Source organism: Poecile atricapillus, chromosome Z (assembly GCF_030490865.1).
Source record: "Poecile atricapillus isolate bPoeAtr1 chromosome Z, bPoeAtr1.hap1, whole genome shotgun sequence".
Taxonomy (NCBI): domain Eukaryota; kingdom Metazoa; phylum Chordata; class Aves; order Passeriformes; family Paridae; genus Poecile; species Poecile atricapillus.
Window position 1 is genome coordinate 122,178,753 of NC_081289.1, and position 22,273 is coordinate 122,201,025.

The window sequence follows — 22,273 nt, forward strand, 5'->3', positions numbered from 1 at the left end:
ACCCACACTGCAGCAGTTTTGGGAGGACTGCTGCTCATGAGATTGGAAGGCAGAGAACTGTGTCCCATGAGAGGGACCCCGTGGTCTCAGAGGGGAAGGACTCCTCTCCCTGAGCAGTGGAAGAAAACCTCAATGATAAACTGACCAAAACCCCCACGCCCTGTCTCCCTGCACTGGTGGTGGGAAGGAGGGAAGGATTGGGGGGGAAAAGATGTTCTTTAAAGACTTACTTTACTTCTCATTATCCTCCTCTGATTCTGTTAGCAATAAACTCAGTATCTTTAGTTTTAGACTATTTCACCCTCAAAGTGTTTTCTCCCAGTCATTAACTCATTAATCCTTCATGAAATTTTCTTTCCCCTGTCCAACTGTAGCAGGGAGGGTGAATGAGAGGTTTCCGTGGGTGCCTGGCATTTGGTCAGGGTGAAACCACGACACCACAGCACATGCCTTGAGTCAAATTCTTTTTTCCATTTTAACCTTTCTAGTAGAGTCCATAATTAACTACATGTGCACTTGCACACCAGAAGTTCAGGTGCTGCTTCTGACTGCTCACAGACTGTTGAGGGGCATGATCTTAGTGACTTCGTTTACTTTTAGTAACACGCCATATAGTTTATGCCAGACAGTGGAAAAGAAGACAGCTACATTTTTCAGATTATCTACTACTGGAAGAGTAATGTTAAATTAATTGAAGTAGGTAACTCAGGTGTATGCAGGTAACTTCCAGGTGCTTTTTCTTAATCAGTGCTTGGAAGACAAAGTAAATTTTGCATTTAAAATTATTGTTTGATTGCAGACTAGCAGTATGCTTCACAAGTTATGAGTATTTACCTAGGCCAAGAGGTGATGGAAGACTATCATGACTATTAAGCTAACCTCTTCCTGCAAAATTATGTTCTAGCTGTTTCTGTTCATATTTCTATGATCACATTACCTGAATGAAACCAGTATTGAAACTCAGCTCTTGGGGTTTTTGTATCAATTTTAATAGCCATGTCCAAGAGTTGATCTACTGTATTAAGCTGTAGATCTGTCTGGCTCTTGTCTTGGGCAAGTGTAAGGAGCCTTAGACAACAGAGAGAAAAGATGGAGAGGGATCATTCCCTGGGCCTCTTTTAACTTATGACTGAAGGGCATGTGAGTTGTGGTTATGTTCCTCCTGGGATGTTCTGCAGCAGCACAGGGGCCTACCCTCAGTCAGTTTTGTTCAGCTGCTCTTTTGACAATGCCCCTTCCAGTGGCCTGCTCTAAGTGCAAGCATCAAATTTCTTGTATTGGGAATACTCTTGGTGAATCATGTTTCATTCTGCTCTACACTACTCCTGATTTCATAGATACCTATTCAGTTCCTTAGGAAGCTCTCTTCCTAGACAAAGCAGCCTGGTCTTTTTAATTATCCAAAGGTATATTGAAATTTCATTATTATTCTTGTTGCTTTCTCTTTAATTTTTTTCCAGTTTTCCTTAATTTATCCCAAGGAAAGCAAATATATACAACATTGAAAGTGTTGGTTTACCATGAAGTTACATGGTAGTATAAAGTTGTTTTGTTTGGATCTTTGTTCCTATCCTCACACTGGCTGCTTTTTTGACTACCTCAACATACAAAGATGAAAATACGATTAATTCTTATTTCTTTCTGTATGTATAGTCTTGGATTTTGCTCTCTCCCAGACACCATAGTATGTATTTTTTAAGCAGCTCTGTCTCAGTTGGTGTGTTTTTCCCTAAGGTGAAGAGATCTGATCGGATTCCCCAGTAATGTGTGTGACTCATGCTTCTGCGAAGTTGAGAATGGACAGTAATGACAGATGGATTTACAGAAAGAAGTCTCATCACGCCAAGATACATAAGTCTGGACATACTCTGTTCACTTTGGAAAAAGTGAAAGTGAAAGATGTTTGGAAAAGTTTGTTTTCCCTTCACCTCTTCGCACTGTGAGGGCATTAACATAACTAACCTGCCATGCATATTTAGTGAAGTGAAATTTATGTGCTAACAAAATAAATACACTTTCAGAGAAACTTCTGTTGATAAAATCAAAAGTATTCAAAATAAACATGATGCATTCAGTACTTGGTTTTCCTTCCAAAAATCTAAGAACACGGTAGTTTGGAAATCAAAGCACTTGTCCAGTAAATGGGTTTTAATTCCCCTCTTGTCAGTACAGGCTGGAATGTGATTGCTGGGCAGCAGACATGCTGCTAAGGGGTAGACAAAGCCGTGGCTGACCTGATCACACATTGCAATAGCACCGCTTGGAGGGACTTCCTGGCCTTCAGCGGTCCCTTCAAGACAAAAGTTTTGCAATACTTTATTCTTTCGTGTTTCAGTGAACATCTCAAGCCAATAGCAAAACTTTTCTTCTTATTCGTGTTCTGAGTATCTGGGGGAAGGGGAGGAAGTTTCCCAGTGCTATGAGTTTTGAGACACTCTACATGGTCCATGAAGAAAAAGATGATCTTAGTTTACATGCTCTGCTGCTTTGTGAGCAGGAAAGCACAGGCTAAGATGAGCTATAAATGTCAAGGTTAGGAGGGGGGTAAATTACTGTATCACTTTGTGCTTGCCCTGGTTTTGCATTTTCTGGTTTTCCACCTGCCTTTGGCCACTTCTGAAGACAGGATGTTGGACCGAGATTGGTTAGTTTGACAGATTTCCTGATTGTTCCTCACAGATTTTTTAAAAATGTGAATGTGTTTAGAAATCTCCCTAGATGCTTTTTGGGTTTTATTAAGGAGCATCCTACTCAAATGCGTTCAACCAACTGTATCTCAAACACCAAATTCTATGCTGACATCAAGAACCAGAATTTTTCTAGTGTTCCTAACAGTAGATCATGATCCTTGAATCCACATAAGAAAAATCTGCATGGTGAGAAATTGTGTGTACAAACTGCAGGACTGCTTCCAGATGCTGTTAAAAGCCCTAATCTGCAAATTATAGGAATAAATGGGTTGTGGACTACCCTCTATGGATTGAGGGCTTCTGAGTCTTTTGTAGCCTTGAAAGGTCTCAAAGTAGCTGCTGCTGTGAGCAGAATTGGGCTGTTTAACAACAGTAGTTTGTATGCCAAATATAGCACAATAATGGCTGAACTAGTGTCTTTTCTGCTTGTTTTTTCTATTGCCCTATTATGATAATGTATTCACAAGGAAGCTGCTACCAAACTGTGAAGAGAATGTAAAAAGTCCTAAAATAATATTCTTTCTTCAGTTATCATTTTATATCAGATACACATTTATTATATTAGACCTCATAGGATTATTTTACAAGAGTCAGCTTGCTTGTTCAAGAAGTCATCTAAAATCTCTGTCAACTTGACACTGATATTTCTTTCCCAATTTTTGTTTTCCTAAGGATAATCCACTACTTGTGACCTGTTGGTGCTAACTGCCTTTTGTTTTCCTCTCTCTTTCTCATGTCCTTCAGAGGTTTACCTGCATCTCCCTGGTTTGTTTTTCTTCCCTTACCACTGATTTTAAATTGAAACAGCAAGATAATATGATCACTACTGACTGTATTTGCTTAAAAACTGATGACTTATTTTCCAGGCAGGAAAAAAGGAGTGAGAAATAGAGAAGAAGCAGACCTGTGGTTTTGACTTCTTATTTTTCTAATTTCTTATTTGAAACACAAGCGAGGAAACCATATAGAGACGAATGAGAATAAAGGAGGAAAGAAATCTTGACATCTGTTCTGGAAGCTGATTCTGAGACAGAACTTTTCAGTTTTACACAAAAAGAGTTCTAGAAGCGGACTCTGAGAACGAAACACAAAAAATGCCAACCAACTTAGACACTTAATATGTTATCAACTGTGTAATTCATAGAAATTCAGTTCAATTTTAGGTATATTATTCTTCCTTTGAAGTTTTTATGAGGACTTCTGTTATCTCCAGAGCTGGGGAGGGACTACCCACCAGAGGAGGGACTATGTTAGACCTGTTGTTTGCAAATAGAGATGGGCTGGTGGGAGATGTGGTGGTTGGAGGCAGCATGGGGCACAGTGATCATGAAATTATAGAGTTCTCAATATTTGGTGAAATGAGAGGGGCATCAATAAGACTTTTACATTGGACTTCCAGAGGGAAAAATTTGGCCTATTTAGGAGACTTACTCAGAGAGCTCCTTGGGAAGCAGCCCTTAAAGGAGTCCAGGAAAGGGGGCGTTCTTCAAAACAGAGATCTTGAGGGCACAGGAACAGACTATCCCTGTGTGCTGAAAGACGAGTCAATAAGGCAAATGTCCAGCCTGGATGAGCAAGGAAATTTTGGAGGAATTTAGGAATGAAAAGAGGATGTATCAGCTTTGGAAGGAGGGTCAAGTCTCTCAGAAAGTATTTAAGGGGGTTGCTAGGGCATGTAGGAAAAAAATAACAGAGGCCAAAGCTCGAATTTAATTTAGCAACTTTTGTAAAGGATAGTAAAAAATGTTTTTACAAATATATCAATGGTAAAAGGAAGCATAAGACCAGCCTTTGTTCTCTGCTGGATGCAGGAGGGAATTTAGTAACTGCAGATAAGGAGAAGGTGGAGGTTCTTAACGCCTTCTTTACCTCAATCTTTAGTGGGAAGATGGCTTGTCCTCAGGACAACTGTCCTCCTGGGCTGGTAGATGGTGGCAGGGAGCAGAATGGTCCCCCCATTATCCAAGAGGAGGCAGTCAGAGACCTGCTGAGCTGCTTGGATGTTCATAAATCTATGGGAACAGATGGGGTCCATCTCAGGGTGAGGAGGAGTGGCAGATGAGCTTGTGAAGCTGCTCTCCATCATTTACCAACAGTCCTGGCTCACCAGAGAGGTTCCAGATGACTGGAAGCTGGCCAATGTGATGCTCATTCACAAAAAGAGTAGGAAGGAGGATCCTGGTAATTACAGGCCAGTCAGCCTGACCTCAGTACCTGGTATGGTAATGGAACAGTTTATACTGCATTTTATAGCTGCACCCAGCTGGGGGCCAGGCACCAGTGGTGTCCCTCGGGGGTCTGTGCTGGGGCCAGTCCTGTTCAATATTTTTATTTGTGACATGGATGAGAGTATTGAGTCTCTCATTAGTAAATTTGCAGATGACACTAAGCTGGGAGTGTGTGTCAATCTGTTGGAAGGTAGGAGGGCTCTGCACAGAGACCTGGAATGGTTGGAAGGATGGGCAGAGTCCAGTGGGATGAAGTTTAATAAGTCCAAGTGCCAAGTCCTGCATTTTGGGCACAAAAACCCCCTTCAATGTTATAAGCTGGGGACAGTGTGGCTGGACAGTGCCCAGGCAGAAAGGGCCTAGGAGTACTGGTGACAGTGGCTGAACATGAGCCAGCAGTGTGCCCAGGTGGCCAAGAGGCCAAATGGCCCCTGGAATAGTGTGGCCAGCAGGAGCAGGGGGGTCATTCTCCTCCTGTACTTGGCACTGGTGAGGTCACACCTGGAGTTCTGTGTCCAGTTCTGGGCTCTCAGTTCAGGAAGGACATTGAGATGCTTGAGCGTGTTCAGAGGAGGCAACGAGCTGGTGAGGGGCTGGGAACACAAACCCTGTGAGGAATGGCTGAGGGAGCTGGGGTTGTTTAGCCTGGAGAAAAGGAGACTCAGAGGAGGGGTCTATCTATTATCACTCCCTACAACTTCCTGAAAGGTGTTTGTAGTCAGGTGGGGGTGTCCCTTTCACCAGGCAGCAACTGACAGAACAAGAGGACACAGTCTTAAGCTGCACCAAGGGAAATACTGATTTGATATTAGCAAAAAGGTTTTTATAGAAAGGGTGATAAAATATTGCAATGGTTTTCCTGGTGAGGTGGTGGAGTCACAATCCCTGGATGTGTTTAAAAGAACTACTGGATGTGGCACTTGGTGCCATGGTGTAGTTGAGGTGTTAGGGCTGGGTTGGACTCGATGATTTTGAAGGTCTCTTCCAACCTGGTGATTCTGTGGTAACCAGATCTCTTACCATGCCTATGATATTATCTCTTATCATGCCTAGATACAAAGTCTTGGCACATGGCTCTCACTGAAGAACATGTGGAGTTTCGAGCCAGAGGCATCTCTTTGGCAGGTCCCCTGAGGAACCCAGTCTGGCTGGTATTGAATGCACAGGAGAAATGTAGGGACTGCAGTGGGCTGGTGGATCTGATATGTGATATTCTATGCCTAGCCATGCTTGGTTTCAAATGCTTCATTGCCAAATGAGTGCTCTCCCACCAAGTGAAGGCAAAGTTGGTGGGGAAGAAGGAGGTGGGAAAGAAAGTTAGGGCTTAATGATTTTCAGACAAAGGCCACTGCAGAAAAGGACTGAAAAGGTCATGGGTGAGAGTACAAAACAGGTGCTGGATTTCATCACCCAGAGGTGAAAGAAGTCATGGAAGGAAGGGCTGTTCTTCCTCTTGACTTTGTTCTGCTCCCTTGTAAATTACTAATTCTCTTGTGTGCAGTGACATAGATTTAACTGGGGATGTTGAAATGGCCTTAGCCCAATTCTGCTTGCTTTTGAAAAAGCAACCAGAAAAGAACCAGATGCAGGTTTGTGAATGCTGCCCTTGAGCTACACATAGAGCCTGCCAAACCTACATGTCTTGTGGATTTGGGGTCCTGTGTGTTGCCTGTGGATGTAGTATTTTCATTCTGCATGCCTCAGTGTGTGTTGTCACACATGTTGTTAACAGGTCACCAATTCCAAATGCATGTGTATATTTTTTACCTATGTATCCCATGGGTCAGGCTTCTGTTAGGAGTGTTTGCAGAGACTGCAGTGGCTGCAACAGCAGTGATAAAACTTTATTCCTTCTAAGTAGTATGTTTGTTTGATCATTGTTTTCAGAAAATAAAATAGCATGACCTTGCATTAACTTCAGCTGAGCTATCCAACTACCTAATGCTCCTCTGGACTCGGTGGAAAGGTGGCAGTCGGCTGGCAAGGGGGGAGAAACTTGTGGAGCAGAGTGAGTTGGCAGCCCTCTAGTGGGGGCGAGGAAAATGAAGGGCAGGAGCCACCCGGGAAGCAGTTGTAAAAATCAACTGGAAGCCACAGCAAGGAGGATTTGACAGGAAAAAAAAAAAAAAACAAACCAAAAAACCAAAAAAACCAGCAACTACAAAACCTAACAGAATTTGACAACAAGGTGCCAGAGAGCAGTCCTTCCTGAAAGAGAGTTGCTGTGCTGGTGGAGAGGATAAAGAGGCTGTCAGTCAAATGAGCGAGGTAGGGAAAGATGGTGTCTAAAAATGGTGGGAAAGTCAGACCAAAAACTATCTAGCTCAGGACCAAGTCTCCAGCAGTATGAGTACTTAATGTAGGAGTGATTCATCCTACTTTGTCTCCCAGCCTTTGCCAAATTATCATTTCGGGGCTTTTTGACTCAGAGGTGAAAAGAGCACTTCAGTCTCCTCCTGCACATCTGCCCCTTCTTTATAAACAGAAATTGCTAAACAGGTCAAGTGATGCTCTCTGTAAGAGTCAAAGCTGACAAAGAAAGACAGGGAAACTCCAAACAGAGAAAGAGTGGCTGAGTGTTAAACCAAACAAAAATGCTTGTGGATTGCAGTTGAACAGACCAGAAGTGATTAAAAACGAAAAGAGGAGAAAGGTTGTGATATAGTTCTACTAAGGAAGACAAAACAAAGAGAAAAAGGGGAAGAACAGGGTGTAGCTTTGCTGGACAGTGGAAGGGGAGCTGGGCACCCTTGTCTGGTGTGCTGTAGCAGGCAGAAGTGCAGAACACCAGCTCCAGGCCAAGGATGTTTGACAACAGATGTTGGCCCTGAGTCTCATAAGGGAATTCATGCAAGACTAAGGCCAGGATTGAAGTTATACACGGCTGTGGGCTGCAGTTTGGCCAGGCAAAAAAACCCACAAAAACAAAGAGCAAAGGGACTTGAGGTTGAAAATAGTGGTACAATCAAACATGGAAATGGTAATAGCCAAGGAACAGGCTGAAGTGTCAATCTTCACCAGCTGCGGATAGAGGAAACTGAGCTGGAGGGAAGTGAAAAAGAGCCCATGCAAAGATTCAGAGATGTGGCCAGGGGAACACAAGGCTGAGGTGAAAGCTGGGTTAAAAAGAGATTCCTTTTACCTACTTGCAAAACCAAAGGGACAGAGGTCTGAAAACACTACAAAGCTGAACAAATGGATACACTAGTAAAAGGGAAAGGGAAGAGAGGAAGCCTTCAGGGCAGTAGGGTGTCCAAAGGGACGTTGGCATCTGTGTGTTGCTTCTCAACTGGCACATCCACCCTGAGCCTTTTCAGGAGACTGAATTCACCAACACCTTTGCTTCACTGCTTGCTTGGCTCTAGCTGCTATTGTTGCTCTGAAGCAGCACAGAATTATGCAAGAAGATTTTGCTGTACTGATTAGTCAACACTAATTACAGTGGCGTGTTGGTAATTATTGATGATTCATAAACTGCAAGGGCTGTAAGTCTGCAGCCGTAATGGGGTAAAGACTTTTGTACTGGTGATTCAGAAAGGTGAAAATTCAGTGAAGTAATAAGTGCTATTTGCTTAATGGCACTGCTATGATAGTAAGGTAATTGATGATCACTGATTTACACAAAAGCATAAGAGCTAAGAAAGTGCTATTGACTTTGTCTAATTACTTGTTTCATAGCTGATTCCTGTGGAGATTGCTTAGGAGATTACAGTGATACTGAAAATAATGTTGGGCAGCTAAAAATGTTAAAACAAACAGTTTTCCACTTTCTTAGGCTTTTATTAATTCTAGGTGATTATTTCTTTGCTTTCAGTGTCTGGTCCTTTGCTCACTGAAAATGGGAATTTTCTCACTGGGCTCTTTGGAATCAGTCTTGTCTCTGCATGTTTTACCAGAAAAGTCTATTATGAGCTACTACACTAATTGATTTAGGTTGCAGATCTATTAGCAGTCCTTCCTGGCAGTCAGTCAAATAATGAGAGCTTTATTTAAATTGGAAATAATCAGCAATGTGATATTCACTTAAGTGAGGAAATGAACAGAGATATGGTCACGGTATCACTAATACACAATGTCCACATGGTCAGATTCTTCTGGGAGTTCGGAAGATGTAGTAGATGTAGTAGATGTAGATTCTTCAGGGAGTTCCTTCAGGTGAATGAGAGATTCATAGGACATTTGTGAAGGCCAGGCATACATGTCCTTATTTTTGCTGCCTCCTTTAGCTGAGTTTTGACAGAGAAAAGTCACTTATACCCACAGCAGCTTGGCATATAAATCCAAGGGTCTGAAAACAAGACTCAGAACTTAAAGACCAGAAAGGAGGATGTCAGACATAGTTTTTGCTGTATCTAATGAGAAGGTTTATTTATCCGTCCCATAATCAGGTTCATTGCCAGCCTTAATTTGGCAGTCCCCATCTGTTTCTGTGCATTGTATAAGCAATGCAATTGAACATTTTAGGAATTTAAAGCCTACATAGCAAAAAGGTATAACAGCACCTATTCTGCATCACTCCGTAGTTCTGACCCCATCATGTCTGCACTGAGCAGGACAGGGACATCAGGGGGTCTCAGATTTTCTAATTTTCACCGAGCTTTCCTGCTGTTAGCAAAGGCAGGAGTGCTCTGGATCTGGAAGGGAGGAAGAAAGAGAAAGACCCTGAATTTTTTGTCCTTGTATTGAAGTGTTTTCTATTCATGAGGCTGACACAGAAACAGCCAGGAGAAAAACTCTGAGTCAGAGTGTCAGTGAGTGGATTATTTTGTTGTCGTTGTTTTAAAATAAACAGGATAAGAAAAGTGGCTAATCTATAAAGTAATCTCTGTAAAGGACTTGATAGGCTTGCCTGCATTGATCTATGTCTTGGACATAGTTATTCCATTTTTGAAAATACAAAGTGACTAATGCCGAATGTCTTCTGAAGTGGTAGAAAGTGAAAGGCATTCATTTACAATGTGAGTTCCCTGATATTTTCCTGGCATTAATAAGTGGATAATAAAATATCAATTTTATGTCCAAGCATACATGGATGTGTCTGTATTCTTCTTTTATTGAAGAATCTCATGCTCTTGATCCATACATTCTGAGACTACGTTTGAGCTATGTATTGTCAAAAAACACACTTTTGCTCTGAGACTGACTGAAGTCTACTGTGTAGTCTTACAGATTTGTCTAATGAGATGACTTCAGAACTTTTTTTTTTTTTTAATCAAAGTATATGATGATAGAAGATTTATTTAAGGGTTTCCTATTGAGTACCATTGGAGTGTGAATGTGCTGTTTTGCTCTTTTGGATGGAGGGAAGAGGAGTTGTGAGCTTTCAGAGAACTGTTTCTTTAACTTACTGGTAACTCATGGCTGATGATGGGTGCTAACCTTCCATTTCTGTTCAGATACACTTACTGGCACTAAGCTACATTCTGCTACAGCAGGAGCTGAAGTGGGAAGTGAAGCTTTTCTGTGAGAAAAGGAGAGGTTAACTACACTTATATTGGGGGCAGTTTTTGCTTTGGAAAACAGTGGCAGGCTTTGTAGTTTAATCTTTTGGAGTCCTGCCCGTTACCACCTTCTGACGTACGTTGTTGGGCTGAGAAGAATCGATGCGCAGTGGTGCATGAAAGTCCAACGTGTCAATTGTAGCTATACATAATGCCACTGTCTCACATGCAGGCAAGGCTGTTAATGCTTAACACAGTATTGTATTCTCTAAAGAAAGGAGTAGAATACTGGGAACTTCACCTGTTTTAAATGTTTATACACATTCCTTTGAAAAATACATTTTTTTCAGGATTAAGTATGGCTCGTAAAAAAGGCTCAAACTAATGAGTACCACAGAGAAAAAATGTCACAGAAATAAGGGTCCAGCATTCTTATGTGCTAGGGAATGGCCCTGGGAATGTGCCTAGAAATTAGGGTTTTGGTCAGATTACGTGTCTTGCAAGGTGATTGCTTTAACTCACCTACACCTGGGGCTCCTGGGGTAAGTGGTAACCAGGAAAGCAAAGAACCTGCCCTTTTGGAGATTGGTAACTTGCACCTAATTCTCCATATGCATGAACATTTTAAGGGTTTTAAGACTCTTCTTGTGAAGTATGTGCGCCTGTGTGAGAACATATGTATTGTTCTGTTGCTTAACAACCTTCTGTAGCTAATGATCTGAAGTGAAACAAATCAGCAGTGTACAGGAGAAGTGTACTGAAATGTATCAAGACACAAAAAGTATTACCGTTGTCCAGCTCCTAAGTAGTATAACAAACAAAGCAGCCACAGCCCACATGTACTGGCTTTCTTGCAGCAGGCTTAAATTATGAGGTGCTCTCATGTCTTCTGAAAATGTCATGGCTAACATGGTAGTAATATTTTTACCTGAAAACTGAAGGCTGTGGTTCTGAAAAACAACTTTAAATCTGCAACCCAAACCAGTTCCGTTTTCTGAAAAGTCACTTATTTCCTTCTCAATCCCATTAAAATATTATTATTTAGAATATGTCACTTTAATTAAAGTTCCCATTCAAATGAATAACTTTTGGCCAGAGATAAATAGCTTTCTGTAGTCTCCAGCAAAAACAAGTCCTATGTAACCTGGGTACTCTGTTGGGGAAAGAAGGAAAAGGAAGTGTGTGTTTCTTGCTTCCTTATTTAAAACCCTACCATACTTAACTTACATATTTACATATTTAACTTACAGGCAAGTAAAACAAAAATAGGAAATTGGTAAAGATGATCATGTAAGAGGCACTTCAAAGCAACTAAATTAAGGCTGCTAGTTATATGTCAATGTGCCTTTTAACATCTTTCATAGTTCTGTTTGATCTTTAATTCTTGCATGCAAAACTCTATCTTCTTAAGAGCCAGACTGGAAAAAAAAAAAAAATAAAACCTGTATTTCTCTTAATTGTAGGCTTCAACTGCAGAAGTACAAGTTGGGCCCATGAGACTGACACAATACCCAATTCAGGTAAGATGCTCTTTCAGTTTCTGAGAGAGCCAATTCAGTATTAATAGCTGAAGAAATTAGGGCTCAACCTCTATAGTTAAGTATAATACTTTAATTTCACTTGTACAAGGACTGTGAGATGGGTAATGTATGTTTTGTGTATCTGATTGCTTGAGATCTACAAGCAAATTAACCTGGCAAATAAGACCTTTAGATTTCCATTAATATCCCCTCTTTCCTTGTATCTGTCCTGCCAGTAGGAGTGTGTGTATGTGCATCAACCAGAAAACCAAAAAAAGGAAAGAGCTTCCTCTATGGATATTAAAAACTTCAGTTCAGTTTTGATACACCAAAGCTGAGAGCTTTATGAAATTTAGTTCAGTTCTTCCTGGGTGTTGCAGAACAGGACAGAGAACTATAACAGGAGAGAGAACTGTGTTTTACAGACCACCAATCCAAGAAATCACATGACCTCCAACAAGACAGGTTCAACTTCAGCTAAGGAGCAACAGCTCTGACCCATACTTGTTTCTTTTTCTGTATATTTTGTTCCTGTGACAGTATCAGATGCCAAGTGCTATTATTTTTCGGCTTATAGTGGATGTTGGAATTCTCAGATTATTGGATATTGAATAATTTTAGTCTTTAACATTGTTTTAGTGATACATAATTAATCTGAATTAATTTATGGGTCAGTTAATTCTGTAAAATACAGAGACATTTGGTCACCAGTCACCCTTTCTGTGAAAAACCTATGTGTGGAAGATAAGCAGCATGAAGCTTTACATTTGTATGTCTTTACATTCGGTCTTAATGATGACTCAGTATGATGAAATTACCTGTTAATGTTGTAATAAGACCATGGAGCAGTAGCTGCAGCAGTAGAACAGTCTTCGGTTTTGCAGGGAATTTCAACATAGAAATGTGGAACTTTTCACAGAAAAATTATTTTAGATATGTTCATCTTCAGAAAGATTAGCAACCAGATATTTAACAACTCTCAGTGCGTTTGTCAGGATATTGCTTCATAGAAATTGGATTTGCCCAAGGGAAAGCTGGATTTTTGCTGTTTATAAAAACTGATATTCTTCTTGGTATCTTTTCAGATGTTATTTTGGGATATTCAGGGTGTTATTTTGTCCTTACATTTCACAACTGAGAATCTGTGTAAGAAAATAATCTGTTTTAAGCAGAAACTATTAAGTAAAATCATTAACTAAAGAATTTTCCTTTAAGAAGTTGCCATACATTAATTAATTTACAGTTAAGTAAAACTCTTTATGTAAACCCAAGTTGTTTGTTTGTGGAACAAGCCACATTACCTCAGATAATTTGGCAAGTAATGCACACATCCACACATTTAAAAAATGTGTGCTAATCTTTTATTCCATCTTGACAATACAATTATGTGTTTCTCTGTGCAGTGCAAACAGCTACTGAATATCACATTTTAAATGTCTATTTGTGGATGATTAATCATGTTTACTGTTGTCTGAGAAGTTCAGTTGTTTGTTAAAACAATTGCCACTGGGGCTTTTCTTAGCAAAGTTCATTTTATTCCGGTGTGTTTTATGCTGTTATGGGACACCTGTGCCAGCCTCGAAGTGGCACATATTTTTTGCCTGAGAAGTGACCTCACTTGTGCCTGTGACCTGCCATAAACCATTTAATAGATTCTCCACTGGACTTCATGACCATATATGTCAGAGTAAAAATCTGGTTTAGTTTGTGCAGAATTGTGACCCAGGAGCTCCTGGCCTTAAGAGGCAAAGGGAAGAGTCCAAAGCAAACCAGCCAACTCCAGCCCTCCAAACATCCCATATACAGCTTGCACAGTTGCCTCAGCCTTGTACAAAGGCTTGTAAATAGGAATGGTTTGATTTCAGAAATGACTGTGCTGAAAGTACAGGAAAAAGGGGACACAGGAGATCAGTGGTTTTTATAAACAATTTAAAAAGTTCACATAAAAAAGGCGTCAGATCCTCCTGCAGAAACGTTTTCCCATAGATGTTTGAGTATGTTTCTATTAAAATGCTGCATTTTCTCACCTTTTAGGGCATTTATTTGCCATCATCTCTTTCACAGCATTCACACTGATCTTCCCTGATGAGCTGCAAATGAGGCACGGTGATGCACAGCATTTTGCTCTTCTCTCATACCAATATAACAGGAGCCTCTCTGTAACTTTATTCAGAGATACTATGTCTTTTCCACCTTGAAAGTCTCTCACTGGGATATGATGATTTAAAAACAATTAAGTAACTTAAGTTGCTGTAATTTTCTTTTTTTCTTTTGGCAGACTGTTTATCCTCAGCTGGTGTTTCTTGTATTTCAAACTCTTTAAAGAAAATTTCTGTCCCTTTTCTGTATTTGAATAATAAATTTGGAACAAAGTGTGCAATGGTTGTGTGAAGCAAATACTTAGAAGTAGAGTAAAAATTTCAGTACATCACCAAAATTGGAAAGACCTCTATAAAGAAAGTCACTGGTATTCCTAAACTATGGCAACATTGAGTAAAATGATTTTTCTACAGTAATATTGGCAAATCATGCAGAAAAAAAAAAAAAAACCCACAAAAAACTACATGAAGTTTTTTTTAAGGAGCACAGATTGAATTTGCTTGATCATTTGGTTTATATGGATTGTTATATTTTTGCCTTGACTTTGACAGCATTGTTTAAATACACCTCTAGTTACATTATGTTTTGATGATTTTTAGTAAGCTCCATGTGAATGTTAATGAGAAAGCATAGTAGTAATACATCAAAACAACTTTTAAAGTTAACTTTCTTGTAAGGATTTGTATGCTGATAATTAACTACCAGTGAGAGATTCGATGGTTTAATTAAGCTCCATTATTTTACAGCTGGTAAATTATTGCATTTTGCCATCCTTTATTTCCAAACTGGGAGTGCTAAGAGAAGGAAGATTCCAAAAAATGCGCCACCCCCGCCCCCCTCAGATTTTCTTTCCCCATAACATTTCAAAATAGGAACAGAATAAAACTAACGGCAGTTGGAACCAAACAGAAGATTGTATCAGAGTCGGACTTCACTCAGGAATCAGAAAATCTGCCGCTAGGCCACGTCAATGCTTTCCAACACTTTGATGGCTGGAAAAATCCCCAGGGATTAGGAAGAGTGACAACAGTTACTTTAGATGTCAAGTGTCAGTAAACTGACAAAATCTGTGTAATGATAACTGCAATCAAAAACATTCCAGTGCATTGAAACTTTTACCTTCTTAATATTTACAGAAATTCAGAGCATATGATTTTCTTCCATTGTTTAATGGAGCTCTGACTGGTTGTCCTGTCAGTTACAATGATTAATTTTTTTATTGTATAGAATTCAACAATCCTAAAGATAAGACAGCTAAAGGTAAGAGGAAAGCTATTGTCACCTTTTCTAGCTTCTAGACTGATGGTGTTGAAATTCATGTACTACAGCTGCATAAAGCAAGCTTGGATAAAGGTTATTGACCTTTCCTACAGGCATTTGGAGCAAAATTTTGCGTATTTTTCTCGAACAGGTTGTTTCAGTAAAGTCAGGGGATGACTTTTATTTTTGAAATGAACAGGATTTTGCTTTATACATGACTAGTCTCTGGCTGCTGCCTTTTGGTGCAATTTTAATAGCTGTGGATAAACGTTTGACTTTCTGAGGCCCTCTTTTTCACAGCATATTTGCACTCAATTAGCCCTTTTCTTCATCTGACACACAGGGTAGCATGGTTAGTTTCACTGTGGTAAATACGTGCAGCTGTAATGGAGAATGTCTGCATGACTTGGATAAATAAATTTGATGCTGAAAAATTGTGCATTATGGGGAAAGGATGATGAAAAATTTATTCTCTCCGAAAACCACTTTTTTTTTTACATGAGAGGCACAGAAATATAGCTGTTTTCAGCTTCTGTTCTTTGTGTCAGCTTGCAAACAGGCTTCCTACAGCATCTCCTTGATCTTTAGGGTGGCACCTGAGTACTACCTGATCTATGTGAGCAATTCCTTAAGTGCTCAATTGAAATTGTCTAAACTACTTTATATGCTTAGGGACCATTTGGTATGATTTATTGGGTAAAAAATTCTCACATTATAATATTTTTTCTCCATACATACATACTTGCCTGTTATTCTTTTCAGCTTTGTAATGAAATTGGTTAATGCCAATTTTTGTGATTAAAGAAGAAAGAACAAATGAAACGGCATTAATTTTTTGCCCATGTCTTCAGGGATAATTAAGGCAGTTGCATTTCAGACAGTTCATTACAATCAAAAGTGTGTGTAGCTGGGATGGACTGATGGCAGTGATGTTTGAATGCTCTGGCTGGTTGCTGATTGAATTGGAACAGGAGCTAGGAAAAAATCATTGTGTGGCAAGCTGGTTTTGTCCTAAATACCAGTCCTTGTTTTAAACAATTAACTATTGATTATCTATTGATGACCACTGTATCCATTAAGAAAGATTTTATAACCCGTGGTTCAAGCCTCTCACTTCTAAAGCAGACTCAATCTTCCAAAGGGCAGAAGTGTTTGTTAAGACTTGCTCCATGCAGAGGACTACTTTACGTGCTTAATGGGGTGCTGCTGTTTTCCATCCCCTGCAGGTTTTGCTGATCTTTGCAAAAGAAGACAACCAGAGCAATGGTTTCTGGTGGGCTTGTGACAGAGCAGGATACAGGTGCAATGTTGCCTGGACTCTGGAGTCAGCGCTTGAATGTTTCCTGGATAAACACCAGGAAATAATTGTTATAGATCACAGGAACTCCAAATATTTGGATGCAGAAGATATCTGCAGGTAACCTAAAGCACCTTATGCCTCTCTTACCTTCAGAATACATTGTATGAAACCAAACCTCTTACTTTTAAACCAGAAAAGGGGAGTGGGGGGAAGATAAAAACAACAAAAATAAATGAACACCTGTAATTGTAGTAAAATGGAAGTTTGGGGTCTGAGGCCAGGAAGTTTGCATACATCTGTAAGAGAATAACAATATGAAAGCTACACTATGACAAAGATGAATTGTAGAACTATGTCTAGGTCATGGGGCTCCTATCAGAGCATAAGCCAGAGCTGTTGAGAAACTATTCCCTGCTTTGGGTGCTGCTTCTCCCCTGGATTACTGCTGCAGCAAAATCTGAAGCTGCAGACTTCAAAGGAATGTTTGTTTGTCCACAAGGTCAGGCACTGCCAGTTCTTCACAAAAGACACTCTTTCAGTCCACATGGTTGTGTCAAAGCTGCTTTAAGATTGATAGTGCTTAGTGTTGGGGTCCTTTGCTAAAATAGACTGTTTCAGCTGAAGCATACATTTTGCACCATACTGTGCTTCTAGTATGCCATGAACTGAAATTTGCCATGTTTATGACAAGGGGCATTTTAATGCTCAAATACTTACACTGGTCTAAGTCTAAAAGACCAACAGATAAACATAAAAATTGTTTATTCAGAACAGTGTGATGAGTGAAAAAAACAGACTATTGGCCAGTAAAACACAAATGGAATGTTCTTCTGATAGCTGGTCATATCCTTTTTGGTTTTTCAATAATATGCAACATAAAAACTTGTTCATTCAGTATTTAATAAACTATAGTCTTTTATAATTTGCTATGCCCACTTTTCTTACTTTCATGCCTTGAAAGTACTTCCCACCCTCTAAACAAAATTTTGCAATGTCTAGAAGGACAGTGGTAAATATGAGAGGGGGTAGAGATTATTGTTTAAATTAGTCAAGGGTGTTGAAGAGGCTTTGTGTGGACTGACCTTTCCCAACTCATACATTCAGGGCAGTCTGCCCCAGATAAGCTGAGTACACAGGGGAAACCTTCACTAGGTCATAAGAGTGGGTCTGAAAAGCTGATGTTTGAACTCTGTGGTTTTGGAGCTTTTGCCTTCTTACCTGCAAAATGAGAAATCTGGTGGCAAAATGAAAATGGTTTGTCTAAATGGGCATAGTTAGGTTTGGCAGTGCACTATTGTATTGTCTAGCCTCAGTGGTGTCTTTCAGTCCTGACTTTCATTTATATTTTCAGTGAAAGTACTCAGAACAATATTGAGAAAGCATTCAGTGTAACTGAGAAATTTTTGTTTCCTCAGGTCTATTCGTGCCACAGCGCTATCAGAGCATACTGTAATACTTGCTGTGGTTCCACGCACGTAAGTATTACTGGTTTGTGAAAGATTTTTTATTTTATAAGAACAGTTATTTATCTATCACAGTTATCTAACTGAAGTAATTTAATTAATTAACAATATCTTACTAGCAAGTCCTACAGAGTAAATGTAGTATTTTTCACCTGAAATGGGCTAATGATGTTTGATGTTTTATTTGAGTGTTTGATAACTTCCCCTTAGTGCCAACTAGTATTACCCTTGTCACCTTCATGATGGGCTGTGCAGTAAGAAAGTCAGACAGATACATGTTTTTTCTAAGAGAGGAGGAAAATACAAACCCAAACCAGAAAGCTGTGTATTACTTTCTAAAGGAAATAACTAGATAAATAACAAATTATTGTTCATTGAACTGGGTAATGGGGCAAACTTCAATCCCATTGATGCTAAATTCACCAGAACATTGTCCTTAAACCCTTATTCAGTAATTCATAACCCATGCATTTAGGAAGAATTCTTACTGACTTATGTATTTATCAAATACCTTCAAATACCCTTGTTGGCACTCCTGCACACTACTGAATCCATTGCCACTTTTACTCATTTCCTAGATCAATTAAAATATTAGGAAATAGAGTGGCAGGAAAACTATTACTACCAAGATTTGAAAATCAGCTAAATTTTCTGCTGAACAAGATTTTACAACTTAGCTTCACCTTTACCTTAATAAATTTTTTTAGATTATTTCTCATAGGATACCACAGAATGTCTTTTATCTTCTTCATGCATTTTTTTGTAATCCTCTTCTGTGTATGTAAAGAGATACAGGATTTCTTTGGAGGATCTGTCAGTTTTGCTGTAGGAGTAATTATCAAGCTATATAAAAACTGCAAATACCTATAACAGAAGACTGTAGCATCAACTTCTGTAACAGCGTGATTTTATGTATGAATTTAAGGAAAAACACTTCTCATGAGTTCATTCTGTTTAGAGAACTATGTCAGATTCATGCCATCTAATCCTCAAGTGTTGTGTCCCCTTATAGTAAATAATACACCAGCCCTGCTTAATATCTGTATCAATGGCCTGGACAAGGGATTGAGTGTAGCCTCAGTCAGTTCAGAGATGACACCAAGCTGTGTGGGTTATTGATCTGCTGGAGAGCAGTCAGTCTCTGCAGAGGGATCTGGACAGGCTGGATCATGGGCTGAGGCCCATGGTGTGAGGTTGAACCAGGCCCAGTGCTGGGTCCTGCCCTGGGGTCACAACAACCCCAGGCAGTGACACAGGCTGGGGCAGAGTGGCTGGAAAGGACCTGGGGGTGCTGGTGACAGCAGCTGATCATGAGCCAGGCTGTGCCCAGGTGGCCAAGAAGGCCAATGGCATCCTGGCCTGGATCAGCAATGGTGTGGCCAGCAGGAGCAGGGCAGGGATTGTCCCCCTGTCCTGGGCACTGGTGAGGCCACACCTCGAGTGCTGTGTTCAGCTCTGGGCTCTTCACTACAAGACATTGAACAGAAGTTCAGGGAAGGGAAACAGAGCTGGTGAAGGGTTGGGAGCACAAGTCCTGTGAAGAACAGCTGAGGGGGCTGGGACTGTGCAGACTGGAGAAAAGGAGCTTCAGATACCTAGAGGTACCTGAGGTACTTTCTCTAGAGGTACCTGAAAGGAGGTTATGTCCAGGTGAGGGTCTGCCTTTTCTCCCAAGTAGCAAGGGATCTGACAAGAGAAAATGGCTTCAGGTTGTGCCAAGAGAGGTTTACACTGAGCATTAGGAAAAATGTATTCCCTGAATGGGATGCAAGCTTTGGAACAGGTTGCCCAGGACAGTGGAATCACCATCCCTGGGGGTATATAAAAGTTTTGTGGATATGGCACTTGGGAAGTGGTTCACTGGTGGGCTTAGCACTGCTGGGTTAAAGGTTGAACTTGATGACCTTAACAGTGTTTTCCAACCTGAATACTTCTGTGGTTCTGTGATTTTGTTTTGTAGATCTGCTGACCAAGAAGAGACTTCTGTTCTTCCCCTTCTTGATGCAGGCTTTGATAGGGTATGTATAATTTGCTTATGTAATACAGAAAACATAGCAACTTCATAAATTATAGACACTTCCGCTTCGTCAAATTGAAAATTACACATCCTCTTCAGTCAGAAATTTATTGTTAAGAAACCAGTGGCAGTTGATTTAGTTTTCTTTTCAAGAGTGTATTCCAGAAGCATATGAAACAAGAAGTTCTGTGATCTAGCTAGTCCTTTCAGAATAGCAGCTGTACTGAGATTAGCTTTGTATGGTCTGGCTGGCTAGTGGGTGGGTTTTGTTTATGACTGCACTTAGAAACAAGGGTGGGGGACTCTGATTATCACAGCATGCTGACTCATCACCCAGACCCCTCTCTGTGTCTCAGGCTGCTGGGATTTCTTTTCTAAAAGGACTACAAACCTGGTCCAGCTTGTGATGTGAAGAAGAATTTTTTTCCACCCATTAGGTCTGTTATGTTGGTTTGCACCAATTCTTCTCAGTACAGAGTTAGAGACAGTCCTGTACAAGGAGCAGAAGGGAAGATAACTGTTCATACTGTTTCTCAAAGAGCTTTGTAGGAAACAGCAGAAAGGCAGAAGTTCTCAGCTCTGAAAATCTAGGTTACTTACTCTCTCCAGATCTTTGTGTGAGTGGCTTTGGATGGATATTAATCTTATGTTACTCTGAAATAAACCAGCTGCATTTTTTAAGTTAGCCATTCATAAGGAACGATGTGTACTTGAGCAAAAGAAGCACGTGTGGAGTTAGAATTAACTGTGCATATTTTCTTAAATATACACATAATAACTGGTATATATAGTTGATTGTTGATAGTATCAACAATAGTATAGTTGATATATATAGTATCAACTAAAGTAAGGAAAATCAGGGAAGAGATGGAATTAACCAAGGCAAAATCTCATTCTTCTATGCTCATACTGAGTCCAGTGTCTGAGCTAACTCACATTCAGCCCAAGTTTGTTTATACAGCAGAACATGAACCAAAATTACCATTTTTAAATCATCTCCCAAAAAAAGAGGTATAAAATCTTGCCTCTACTGCAAGGATATTGTGAAGCCAAAGCATTTCTGAAGCACTTAGATGCTCTGAAAATTGGAAATCTGAGTCTAAGAGAAAGGTCAGCCCAAGAATGCTGGTGCTTTATTAGTGTAGTCTCTTTCCCTCTCTCCCTCTCTCACTTTAATATTTTTCAAAGTTTATTACTTCTCAAGTCTAGTATTTCATCTGAACACAACACAGGGCAATGAGTTCTGTGAGCTAGATTAAAACTGTGGGTGTAGTGCTGGATAAAGTCAGAGGAGACTCTGTGGCTGTGGGACATGGCTCAGTGGTACTCTCTGCCTTGGAAAGAAAAATCTTTTTGCACCTGACAGCTGCTTTAACAACTCTCTCTTGCTGTCCCAAATTTATCAGAGAGCTTGCATCATGTCATAATTCCCTACTGGAATTATTTTCAAGACTTTAAAATGCATCTGATGTCAAAGTTTTAATTTTTGCTCTGTGGTGGACATAGGAATTATTTTTGCTTGGATGGGGATCCCTAGGGACTTAATCCATTACCACACAAAGATTTAAAAATACCCTTCTTAAAACAGAGATGTGGAATTTGTGGGGAGTCTCTCCTCAGCAGCAAAAATGAAAATTCCTTTTTGGAAAATTGTACCTGTTTAAATCGTAAGTTTTTCTTTATGCTGACTTATTTCTGGTTTTTCTTCCTTCTTCTCAAAAAAGTCTATTTTATTACATCTAATTTTCCCTCTATATCATCAACAGCTTTTGTGTTTGTGTATTAATGCTGTTGCTAATCCAGTACATTAATTATGCTGATTTTTTTTTTTCCTCTCAGCCTCATAAATCTAAGAGTGGTGGCCTACTTAGGATGGGCTAGTTTGAATAAGTGATTTAACTTCCTGACTGATTTTATGATTTAAATCAGCAAACAGGAGATCTTAATGTTTGCAGTTACGGAGTTACAACCTAGTCTTGTATTTTGAACTTCTTTTCCTAAACAAATGTTGATTCGCATTGAGCAGATACTATTAAAACTTTCTGGATTGGAAGAAAAGAAGTCTTTAATATGAAAACTTATTGCTAAGCCAAAAGAAGGGTGCATTCCTGCTAGCTTATAGCTCTTGTGGCTTGTACTAAGTTCTGTATAGAAAAACAGTGGAATCCCATCATAATGAAGTAAAAAATAATTTAAGAGTATGTGTTATTTAAATCAAAATGTACTGCATAAATACAAAACTTTTTAAAAAGAA

General features: G+C 39.8%; 1 protein-coding gene across 9 annotated transcripts in view; it reads left to right on the forward strand.

Moving 5' to 3' along the window:
• The window catches only part of PDE8B (phosphodiesterase 8B), a 72,658-nt gene that overhangs the window by 20,021 nt on the left and 30,364 nt on the right, over positions 1–22,273 (forward strand). For 8 of the 9 annotated variants that reach the window (XM_058865229.1, XM_058865235.1, XM_058865230.1 and 5 more), the window contains 4 exons: positions 11,823–11,879; positions 16,466–16,656; positions 17,955–18,014; positions 19,963–20,020. In XM_058865229.1, the coding sequence (XP_058721212.1) occupies positions 11,823–11,879; positions 16,466–16,656; positions 17,955–18,014; positions 19,963–20,020 (366 nt within the window). The remainder of the gene's footprint in view (positions 1–11,822; positions 11,880–16,465; positions 16,657–17,954; positions 18,015–19,962; positions 20,021–22,273) is intronic. The other variant, XM_058865231.1, reaches the window with a different exon arrangement.